The 12,915-nt window shown below is 33.0% G+C and overlaps 1 protein-coding gene across 1 annotated transcript; it reads left to right on the top strand.

Moving 5' to 3' along the window:
• Positions 1-5,846: 5,846 nt before the first annotated feature.
• On the top strand, positions 5,847-9,479 carry LOC134693832 (uncharacterized). The gene is made up of 2 exons (XM_063554762.1): positions 5,847-5,933; positions 7,312-9,479. The coding sequence occupies exon 2, from the start codon at positions 7,545-7,547 to the stop codon at positions 9,114-9,116; it is 1,572 nt and encodes a 523-aa protein (XP_063410832.1). The 5' UTR covers positions 5,847-5,933; positions 7,312-7,544; the 3' UTR covers positions 9,117-9,479.
• Positions 9,480-12,915: the final 3,436 nt, after the last annotated feature.

The raw sequence follows: 12,915 nt of genomic DNA, 5'->3' as shown, positions 1-12,915 counted from the left end.
GGGAGTATCTATTTGGTAAATAAACATCAGTTTTATTTACCTAAAGTCTGAAAGCAAGTTCTACTGTTTCCTTATCATAAATCTTTTCACATCTATTGCATATCACATTTCTGTTTACTGAGTACTGTTTGGAGGATATCAACATTGAGCATAAGATCACAGTTAAACTTATTTTGAACTCTCTGTCATTTCTATCCACACACAAATTTCCAGGATGTTAGCTATTCCAGGAATATAGTATGTTTTCCTATAAATTTATGTAAGGCACAGAGTAACTGAGGGTCTATATGCCTAACCTACTCCATCTATTTGTTCATCAATTTGTCTGTCCTGCTATATAGGGTGAAAAAGGGGAACATTCAGAATTTAACCAAATTTGCTTTATTTCACAGATTTTAAAGAAATTAACTCAAATATGAAGTTTTATAAATATTTAATGAAGATTGATAGAATCCCGAGCCTTAAATATGATGACTCAGCATAAATTCACAGTTTACAGTATGCATAGTTTACTTAAAGTCCTGGATACAAAATTAATTCATAATATTTGCATATTTATAAGTAAAATTGTTAAGAAGTGCTTTTATTTACTCTTCGCTGTCATGGAAACTCATATATCCTTCCTGAATATTATTTATGTGGTGTTTGTGTCCTTTCGATAACCAAAAAGTAAGCCACAATACCTAAATCTGCTTTTTTATCACCACAGCATAATGCATAGTTAAGAAAATTAGTGTTAGTTTCAACTCTCAGAAGTATAGGGCATATAAACGTTGAAAATATGCTGCACAGCCCTATATTTTGACCTTTGAAAAAAATTGTGGTGCATATGAACTTTCAATTCTAGGATAAGATTTTTTTCAAAACTTCATAGTAAAAGTGGTACAGTTTAAGCCGTAAAAGGAGTTCCTATGGGAAATTGCATTGTCTGTATTTACAGAAATGCAACATTTAAGTTCAAGTTTTTGGTAAAGGTTGTTTTTGATGAAGTTGGAGTCAAATCAATCTGAAACTTAGTATACATAGATATAGGAAGATGTGGTGTGAGTGCCAATGAGACAACTCTCCATCCAAATAACACTTTAAAAAGTAAACCATTATAGGTTAAAGTACGGCCTTCAACACAGAGCCTTGGCTCACACCGAACAAAATGTTTCCTTTGATTTTATCTTTTCTAATTTTAAAACCAAATTAGAATTTTGACCCCAATTTGACTGTCTACTAAACATAGAAAATGACAGTGTTAGAGGGTCATCCATGTTCTATGTTCACATTCTTGTTTACTGATATTTTGTCTGAGGATAAGTAAGATCAGACAGATAAAAGTCATGTGAAATCTACATACTTAAATGGATTTGAGATGCAACTAAAACAATCGTCAACTTGTATTGATTTGAATAAATCTAGAGACAACGCATGAATTAGTTAAAGAAGGCAGACAAAATATTAACTTCGTGTTCAGCTGACATAAAATTGCCACATAATGCATTATAAAACGAAGCAGACTGCAACATGTCACTTATAGACAACTTATAAGAGAAATTGTATCAGGAATGTCCTGATGTATCACATAGAATGTTTTTAAAGGTTGACATTTGTCAAAAAACTAATAAAAAGCAAAAATAACAAAAATACTGTTCTACAAAAAAAATACAGAATAAATATTCCTCCAACAAATGGCAAAATCAAAAGTGCAAACACATCAAACATATGGACAACTGTCATATTCCTGACTTGGTACAGAAATTTTCTTATGTAGAAAATGGTGGATTGAACCTTGTTTTATTGCTAGCCAATTCTCTCACTTGCCTCACAGTTGCATAACATTTCCAAACAAAACAGACATTATAGGTAAAAATGTAAAAAATAGGGGTACAGCAAAAATCCTTGTGTCATAATTTTAATCACTATGAAAACACAGAGTCACATCAAATGATAATAGAAATAGAAACAGTAAAAGTTATATGCGACAAAATAAATAAAAGAACTCTACCACACGTTAAGATGATGAACAACATCGATTCCTAGAATCTAACTTCAAGACCATGATGTACTATTTGTGAAGTTGATACAGAATCAACAAGATCTTGGTATCTTTCGATGTACTTATTTAGAAAAAGGACAAGACATTTTTTGTCATAACATCAACTTCTGAGACACTGGTGACGTTTTGTAAAGTCTGAATAGTAGCTGCAAGCTCTTGAATACCGAATAAGTTTGGAAATGTATTTCCCATATGCAGATGAAGTTGGTCTTTTACTACTAAGGATGGGGAAATTGATAATATTTAGATTAAAATCATCTCATTTGTCATATATTACAGTACTGAGATGATCCCTTATTTCAAATTTGGGGCATGAAGCAGAATAAGCGGTGTCTATTGATTCTTTAATTTCTAGTTCTGGAGGAACCCAATTAGAAAAGTTAGGATTATTAATTGACAGAGCGGAATCAATATATCTGAATATGAAATTAAATTATCTGTCTTCTTTGATCTTCTTGTGTCTGAAGGAACTTAAAATAAGGGGTCAGAAAGGAGAGTTCTGCAGTTCTTTTCAATAGCAATGCTGATAATTTGTTAAAACAAAACCTACCTCTAATTTAACAAATATGTTATCAATAAGAAAATCCAGCATAATTTATAAATGAAATTTTATATACATGTACATTACTAAAACTTGAATCCATCATTTTCTATCTAAGGAAATGTCTGTAAATAGTTAGTAATATGACAGTGGTTTTCTATTTGTTTGATGTGTTTGGTTTTGATTTAGCAATTTGATAAGGGTATTTTCCGTTTTCATTTTCGTTGGAGTTTCGGTATCTTTTAACCTTTTATACCATCCAACTTGTGGTTCGTTTCAACTTTGTACACTTTCTAGTTTTTCATTTGAACTTAAATGTTCACTGATAGAAAAGAGTGGAACATTCGTTTTTATGAAGAAAATTATGAAAAGTAAAAATCATAAAATTCTGAACTTTGAGGAAAATTAAAAAAGGAAAGTCCCTAATGAAGAAAATGGTGGATTAAACCTTGTTTTATAGCTAGCTTAGCCTGTCAATTGTAGTGGATATTCTTAAAAACGATAATTTTTTTAAAAGTTTTTGAAATAAATGGTCGAACAGCATTTGAAAATCACATGTACGATTTAGCTTTTTTATTCCCTATTGGAGAAATAAACCAAATCCTTCGACATCACTAATTTTGTTACCCGTAGGTCGTGTAGGGTTTTTTTAACCCTTAAACTAAACCAAAGTCAAAATTGAAAAAAATGAGACAAAACACAAAGTCTTACAATGAAAACTCACGCATAATCAACTTAGGCCAATCCATGTTTCAATATACTAGGTGTGATCAAAGGTCCGCAAAAGAGCAAGCAGATTCTCCTATACATGATGACACCATCATAATACGATTATGACTTTGAGAGGATTAAAGGCTCTTTGACTTAAACCTTTGTCTGGACCTACGATGATTGAATATTTATATTTATTTAATTTAAACACATTTTATTGTTCAAAATGACAAATATTTATACTGAGTGGTAGGATCATGATTATACAATATATATATAGCCACTAATTGACAGGGGCATGAAATAAATAAAAACAAAGATTTATTAAAGTCTTTTAGATCTGTCGTAATTAAACTTCAATAAAAGAAAATCACAATGGTACCTCAAAATATAAGTTTTTGGAATGCTTATTTAATGCCAATTTTGTTTCGCACTTTTACACAACAACCTTCATGCAGCAATCTATCACAATGAATTATAGGTCTCTTGTAAATGTTTCACATATCAGCATATTTTTTTGGAATCACTAGAAAAATTGCTTGTTCTAGTCCAAGGAAAACTTCCCTAGATTTGACATGGGTTCTGTCTAGATGTATAATTTCAATAACTTTCGACAACTGCAATATAAAAGAGTGAAAATGATGTATTTATTAATTCTTATTTCATTACGATAGTTCATATATTAATTAACATTTTCTATGAAGTTTAATATCTTTTATCTGAACACCGATGATTTTTCCGTTTAATCTCTATCCCTATGTTATTTCCTTGCAAGTTTTTAGTTAACTTTTAAGTTGATATCAAAATAACACAATTATTGAAAAAAAAAATTTACAACAAGGTTGTTAAAACTGGTCAGAATTACTTGTACGCATTAATGACAGACGGGAATTACAAAAACATTTACGGTATTGTAATTACTGCACCAAATGCGCATTTCGGCAATTAAAGTCTCTTCGGTTATGTTCGAGGTAAACATATTTGAGTCCAAAACTTGACATCGGGCTTAGCCTAGTAGTCAGCACTTTTTTGATGACTTGAAATACCATTACTGTCAATTTACTGTCATAAAATATTGAATTATTCGGAACACTAAGGTTTGTCGAACCCCGTGCATATATTTCCCCAGTGGAATTTGGCACAACTTTTCTGAATTTGTAATGATCTTTAACTTTGTATTCGATTCGGCATTCGTACTGAACACCACTGATGAGTATTATGTAAAAGTAACGCACGTCTGGTCACCACAAAATTATAAGCCTGGTATAGTTGTATTTGATACAATTTTATGAGATTTTTCATGAACTATTGAACGGCGGTATACTACTTTTATCTTTATGTATGATGCAACTGCCACTGCTTAGTCTTGTGTAGACGAAACGCGCGTCTGGTGCACTACTTATACATCCCATAATTGTGTTATTGTGCTATTGTAAATTTTTGTATTCTTGTCTTTCGTTTTTTGCCTTTTTGTTTTCTTTGTTGGCATATTAGTTTTTTTTTATAGTGATTCAGAATATAACACAAGGTTGACTGCTGAACCTCCATTTTTGACTATTATACCTATAATGTCTGTTTGTTTTGTTAACACATAGTTGTCAATAAAATGGAATATGATGGAATTTTATGAATCTGAATGTGAAATGTTTTACTAGCCATAAAACCAGGTTTAATCCAGCATTTTCTTCATAGGAAAATAACCGCCTATTTAGGAAATTGACAGTTGTTATACAATAGTTTCGTGTATTTGAGCTTTTGATTTTGCTATTAGATTAAACATTAAAAAAAGAAGATATGGTATGATTGCCACTGAGACAACTCTCCACAAGAGAACAAAGTGACACAGAAATTAACAAACTTTTCGTTTTGAATTTTCCTTGGGGTTCGGTACTTTTGTTATTTTACTTTTTATTCGTCTGCTATCATAATTGAGTTATTAATGTCTTTTCGGTAGAGAAAATAAAACAACGAAAAGTCACTTAGGTGATGTTCGAGATAAACATATTTGAAAGTCTAAAATTTGAAATAAATAATCATTGCTATTAAAAAATTCAGGACAAAACATAATGAAATCTATAGTACCATTTTATCTCTATATTCTCTAGAAATAAAGCTGACTATCAAATTTCACAGCAATGCTCCGGTATATGAAATGTAAATTCACACATGAATTTAATACAGAATACAGAGACGTCGCGCAAGATACTGGTGACAATTTGAAGGTGATTCGAGAAAAATCGGCGAAAAGGCTAACTGTCCGTTTAGGACGCAACAATTTGCAGAATCGCTAAATAATTTTCGTTACCCAATCTAATGGCAACATAATATCTGTTTTTCATGATATTTTTTTCACGAATAGGTTTCGATTTGAAGCGCGAAATTTTATGAAATAGGCAATTTTGCCGTGTAATGCGTAACATTGAACATTGAGATCTCCAAACATTTTTGAGAATGAAATATGGATTGAGTAGCCAAAGGTAGTTCTCATTTGGAAGGAATTAAGAACCATATGTAAAGTTTTGAATTACATAATTTTACTTACATATATGACGTCATAGCAACTTTTTGATCTTGTAATGGTGACAAATAATCTAGACTCCAACTGCAAACTTTGAAGATCAAATTCATATACTGAAGGTAATTTTAAAAGGATATCGTTTATATTTATAATTTATAAATTACAAACATTTCTGTTTAAATTGGTACCAAACTTTTTGAGTTTACTTGTTTTAAAAAAAAAACTATTGAAAAAATTTAAAATCAGAAAAAATGTCCCGTATCATCTGAAATCCAAACAAATATTCCATTTTGACGATTTCGGGATCTACGATGTATCGCGATTAAATCAGAAGAAAAATACTGATACAGATTTCAAAAATTACAACAAATACTGAACATGATAATATAAATACTGGCTGTTTTTATATTTTATCCTTTTCGCAAATAAAGAAAAGAAAAATCAGAAAAAATGTCCAATGAGACAAAAAACGTCGAAAAATTATGAAACGTCATATTTCACACAGAGTCAATACGCAAAAGAAATTATAAGAAGAACTTGTAAAGAATCGATCTTCAAACATGAAACGATATGGGCATGTTTTTGCCTTAGGGAGCTTCCATTTGATTTTTAAGGGGGGGGGGGGGGCTAGAATGAAATTTGAAAAAGAGGGAGGACAGGGGTTTTGAGTGTAAAAAAAGGCAGACAGGAGTTTCGAGTAAAAAAATAATGAATAAAAATGGAAACGGGGAATATGTGAAAGAGATAACAACCCGACCAAAACGTAGAAAACAGCTCAAGGCCACCAATGGGTCTTCAACATGCGAGAAATCCCGCACCCAGAGGAGGTCTTGAGTAGGCCCCGAAATCCTAATGTATACTAGATCAAGAAAATGGACGCAACTCTTCACTTCGAAACACAGAGATGAACTAAAAGTAAAAAAATATAAAAGACTAACAAAAGCTATAGGTACCTGACTTAGGACAGGCGCGAACTGCGGTGGGGTTAAAAGGGCAGGATGAGCAATTGGCAAACAAACCCAGGATACACTTGTAAAAAAAGGCAGGACCAAATATAGTGAAAATAAAAAGGCAGGACCGAGATAACAACTAAAAAAAATGCCGGACAAAATTTTTCATCCTAGCACACCCCCCCCCCCCCCCCCCCCCCCCCATTAAAATCAAATGGTTGCTCCCTTAATGAAATAAAAATATTATTCTATATTAAAATTCGTAAAAAATGATTTGACTTTAGGAAGTTCTGAAACAATCTAAAAGAAGAGTTACCATATTAGATAATTTTCGTAGACAAAACAAGAGGCACCAATCCCTTCAAACAACCGAAATGATCTCTGGTGTTTCAGGAGAATGATTAGTTCCAAAAAATAAAACACGAGACAAAAAAGACTCATATTTAATTATTGAATGTATTTATAAACCAACAATCAATTAAAATAATCGGACTTAAAAAAATCAGACCAAAATTTTGTGTACATTCAAATATAAATATGCTTTCAGAAATATGAATAACAGAAAAAAAAGTAAACTTTCGGCTAAGGAAATACTTATTAGGAACAGAGAACGAAAAAGGCTTCAGAAAAATGAAACGAGTAGAAAATCTTATGGAAAGTTGTACAAGAATAAAGAGAGCGAGACAAAAACATATAGTCAAACGATTAATGCAAGAAAAAAGAGAGAACAAAGGGAGAAATCTAAGAAAATAAATGAAAGAAAACTGAAAAATAAAATGAATGTCCGTAAACACAGAGGTAAAAAAAAATGTAGAACTTTCATCAATGTCACTTGTTGTACCAGAAGGTTCAAATGTTTTCAAAAACAGAATGGAAAAGGCCAGAGCCCTAAGAAAATTTAAAGAAGGTTTACCAAAATCTCCATCTAAACGATGCGCAGTTATATCGACTTATTTGGCCCGCAGATCCCCTCGATCGCCAACAATAGCTAATCTGAAACATTCAGTTTCGCCAGTTGAAATGGCCGTCGTTGCAGATATTCAAGAAATAATAAAATCTACAAAATTAAAGCGATCTAAGAATGCACGTTCGGTAATGAATTCTGTTACTGCATCAATCAGCGGGGAAAATTTAGCAAACTCGAGAGGTAAAATTAAACTGTGTAAAAATTTAGGTTTGCCAGCAAAAAGGGTTGCTGGAGGCCAGCGTATTAGGTCTAGAATTCTTAAAAGTGAATCGTCTGCATGGGCTCTTACGCAACAGAAAACAAGAAAAGATTCCATTTCAGAAGAAACAAAGAAAACAGTTTATAACTTTTGGCTCTCTGATGGCATATCACACCCGACCGGCAACAAATCCGATATCAAAAGAGAACGATTGGGACCAAACTTATATACTTCGCATATGACACACGTGCTGGAAAAAACACAAACTGATGCGTATTTAGATTTTGTCGCCAAATATCCGGAAATTAAAATTGGACAAAGAGCATTTGAGAAACTTCGACCGTTTTTCGTAAGACCTGCATCTGAAAAAGATAGAAAGACATGCTGTTGTAGATATCACGTGGAAGCAAACCTTGTTTTCAAAGCATGTATGAAGTTCAGAAAATCGTGTGACAGGGAAACCGATTCGCAAGAAAGTGACTATCCCGTATTTGAGAAAATGTCAGACCTTATACATATTACGCTATGTCCAAAAGTAAATGGATTTTATAGAAAAAATTGTCTTGACCGAAAATGTAGCCTTTGCGGAGTTGGTAATTTCAAACTTTCACCCAACGAATCACAGTCGTCTTCAACTGTTGAATGGCAAAAATATGAATATATAACTGAAAAATCGAAGGGTAAAAATGTAAGGCGCCGACTGACCCTGATAAAAAAGAAAACTAGCGTAAACGAAATGTTTCTCAATTTAAAAAAGCTTCTCGAAACTTTCCCCGCTCACCAGCACCGATCAAACTGGCAAAGCAATCAACTTAAAAGTCTTGTTCAGAACTTGCCAGTCAATCATTGCATATGCATCCACGATTATTCGGAAAATTATCGCTGTGTCGAGAAAGAAGAAATCCAATCCAATTACTTCCAAAGAACTGAATGCAGCATTCATGTAACCGTCATGCACCGACACGCCATTTTAGAATACGATGGTGTAGACAGTACAGAAGAATTTCCGGAAATAATTACGGAACATTTTTTCGTAATTTCCCCGGACCTGCAACATGATAATGATTTTACAAAATATGTCCAAAAGAAAGTTAAGGAATATTTAGATTCAATATCATACACAGTTGATCATATGCATGAATTCACAGACGGTTGTTCTAGCCAATATAAATCGCGGCACTGTTAAGAAGTTTATCTACTGCCATCCCTGATTTCGGATATAAAACATTCCATAGAAATTTCTTTGAAACAAGCCATGCAAAAGGGCCTCAAGATGCCGCGGGGGGATTTATAAAAAGACAGGCGGACATATCTGTTCTACGTGGCAATACAGTGATTCAGAATGCGAAGGATTTATTTACGTTCTGCGAAAGTAGCCTTAAAAAGCCAAGAAGTGCATTATTTAAAAGAAGGGTATTTCGATATGTGGACTCAATTGATAGACACAATTCCAAAATATTTAAGCCGATCCAGCAAAATAGACAAATACATCATGTTTTTACTAGTACATGTAATGAAATCATTGTTTCCGATCTCTCTTGTTACACGTGCGATCAATGTATTTTGGGGAATTATCTTAACTGTTTAAATGTAGAAAATACCGGGGTAAAGAAAACTATTAAGCCACGCGAAATAATACAAACTTCTAACGAAGAAGAAGTAGCACAAGACACTGACATTCTTTCAGAAGACATATCAGATTTGGTATCCATAAACTCTGTTGTGGCTGTCAAAACCGACGATGATAACTTTGACTATTATTTAATGAAAATTTCCAAAGGTTCACACGTATTGAATTCAGCAGAGAGTGACAGCTGGGGTGCTACATATCCCCCTGGATTCGAGGTTTTCCGGGGTCATTATTATGACAAAATCAGTGACAATGATCCGTTAAAATATAAACTTTTAAAGACAAAGACTGCTTTGGTACCGACGAAATCTCTGCTATACATACTTGCTGATGTAGATGCCTCTTATCGTATAACTATTTCAGAGGACACCCATCTAGACATTCTTTCTGTATTGGACAATTTGGATTGAAATAAGAATTAAATTATAAAACATCATGCACTGTTGTTTAGCCACTCATAAAATATTTTAGTAGACCTTTCCGATTCAAATGAAATGATTCAACGTGGCTCTGCTTATAATTAAAAAATATAATATATATATATATATATATATATATATAGGCGTAAAAAATAAATTTCACATGTGCAGATGTATATATTCATTAAATAAAATAATGAAATAAGTAAAAAGTTAACAGTTCCATTCTATCGATTTCATCCTTCCATTGGGACTCTTCAGGATAACTGATGTAGTGTCGCTATAGGCGACGTCGTCAAGGAGGTTTATGACGTTCCGTCATTGTTCATTATTAGTAATTCTCTGGGTTTAATTTCGATCGGAACGTTATTATGAAATAACGTTCCATCTCTTTCCTATATGCTTCGTCCCGTCTACATTTAAAGATAGGCATTATTTGAAAATGCTTTTTACCACGAATATCAAGATGTGCACTTATTGGCGAATTTCTGTATTGTGGGTGTTTTATTTGTTCTTTGTGAACTCGCACCCGTTCACAGAGACTATAAGTGCACATCTTGATATTTGTGGTAAAAAGCATTTTCAAATAATGCCTATCTTTAAATGTAGACGGGATGAAGCATATAGGAAAGAGATGGAACGTTATTTCATAACAACGTTCCGATCGAAATTAAACCCAGAGAATTACTAATAATGAACAATGACGGAACGTCATAAACCTCCTTGACGACGTCGCCTATAGCGACAATACATCAGTTATCCTGAAGAATCCCAATGGAAGGATGAAATCGATAGAATGGAACTGTTAACTTTTTACTTATTTTATTATTTTATTTAATGAATATATATATATATATATATACATTTTTCAAAATATTCCCATGAAAAAAAACCTGAATGAATCAATGCTTACACATTAGAAATCACATTAGAAAAACGTTACGTAAAAAACAAGAAAATAAGACGGCTTTTTGCTATATTTCCGACGTTACGTTATTATCACCAGTATTTTGCGCGACGTCAGAACAAAGATTTGAAAAGCGTCGCATACACCTAAATGGGTAAATGTTTTGCTCTCTCTTTTGTGACCCTCGTTTATGGGTAACACTAGATTCAACCTGTTGTCATGGGTCAAATAAAATTTCGTACTTAGACTTCGATGTTCTTTGTCACGTTTGAATGAGTTAGTCAAATGATTATTGTGGGGTCGAATCTTTCAAGTTCAATCGAAAGATCTTCTATGTGTTTTCAAGGGCCATGACAATACATTAATGATAATAGAAACAAATCCACGGTAATCCTTTGAGAAGTAGCTGGCATAAGTTTGCTCAAACGTTTCTCTCTGTCGTTCGATACAAAATGAGAATATGTTTTGCTACAAATCTTTTGGATTTCATTAGACACGCGCTGGATTTGACCTAATGTTGTAAGATACTGTCCATATAAGCATTCATCGCATGTAAAAACAAATATGTACAAACACTTAAACTGTTGGATTAATTAAAAAAAATATATTGTTTTTATGTTTCTAATATTTAAGCCGTTCCTTATCTATATTTTCTTTTAAACTTTATTAGATAGTGAGAAAACTGGCGACATATTAGCTGAATAGTATCTACAATAACGCAAACATACCGCATTATGTATTTACTAGATGACCAATTAACTCTTATACGAGCGTCTTGTTTTCATAGTCGATTGAGAGCTGTTTCGTGCCCGTAAACACACATGGGCATTGTAGCTTGAAGTAGTCAAAATATCACGATGCGATCAAGACAAAATATTCATCAAATAGATGAAGGTAATTTCGAACTGATCCATATAAAATTACGTGTACGTTTCGTCCCCGAATTATCAATAATATGGTAAATTACTTAATTAGATTTTCTGTTTATAAAATTTTGACTTACTCAAAGCCAACTCATATGTGGCGTTAGTCGTATTTTTCTTATAATGAAAATTTTGTTGCCATTGCTCTTCTTCTTGATTTTTGATTTTGGTTTTCGATTTATATTTTTTTGGTCGACACTGATTATCCATATGTCTGGCGTTAGTATATTGATGAGTTTGTAAATAAGACTGATTGTTTTCTCTGAGTAAATTGTTATTGGAAATTACCTTCATGGATTTATGTTACTCCGATAATATGCTTCCGTGTACATTTTTGTTGTTTGTCCTTATTCATTCATTAATATTGAGTCACTGATAAGGTCTTTGCGTCGGAACTAAACGCATTTATTCTAAAAACAGTTGTTGGCATGACACGGGTTATGTTCTTCTCATATATGTTATGATGGTATGATACTAAACCCCTAACGGGAAGGATTGTGCCTGATGTTCATATGATGAAATCATAATCTTTCAGTCAGTTTAATTGAAGTCTGGAGCTGGCATGTCAGTTAACTGCTAGTAGTCTGTTGTTATTTATGTATTATTGTCATTTTGTTTATTTTCTTTGGTTAAATCTTCTGACATCAGACTCGAACTTCTCTTGAACTGAATTTTAATGTGCGTATTGTTATGCGTTTACTTTTCTACATTGGTTAGAGGTATAGGGGGAGGGTTGAGATCTCACAAACATGTTTAACCCCGCCGCATTTTTGCGCCTGTCCCAAGTCAGGAGCCTCTGGCCTTTGTTAGTCTTGTATTATTTTAATTTTAGTTTCTTGTGTACAATTTGGAAATTAGTATGGCGTTCATTATCACTGAACTAGTATATATTTGTTTAGGGGCCAGCTGAAGGACGCCTCCGGGTGCGGGAATTTCTCGCTACATTGAAGACCTGTTGGTGACCTTCTGCTGTTGTTTTTTATTTGGTCGGGTTGTTGTCTCTTTGACACATTCCCCATTTCCATTCTCAATTTTACCATTGTGTTGTATGCGTCTTTTGTAGGTTATACTTTTTATGGTGTCTATGCTATTTACCTTTTCACGAG

Source organism: Mytilus trossulus, chromosome 12 (assembly GCF_036588685.1).
Source record: "Mytilus trossulus isolate FHL-02 chromosome 12, PNRI_Mtr1.1.1.hap1, whole genome shotgun sequence".
Lineage (NCBI taxonomy): Eukaryota > Metazoa > Mollusca > Bivalvia > Mytilida > Mytilidae > Mytilus > Mytilus trossulus.
This window is presented reverse-complemented; position numbering and strand designations above follow the sequence as displayed.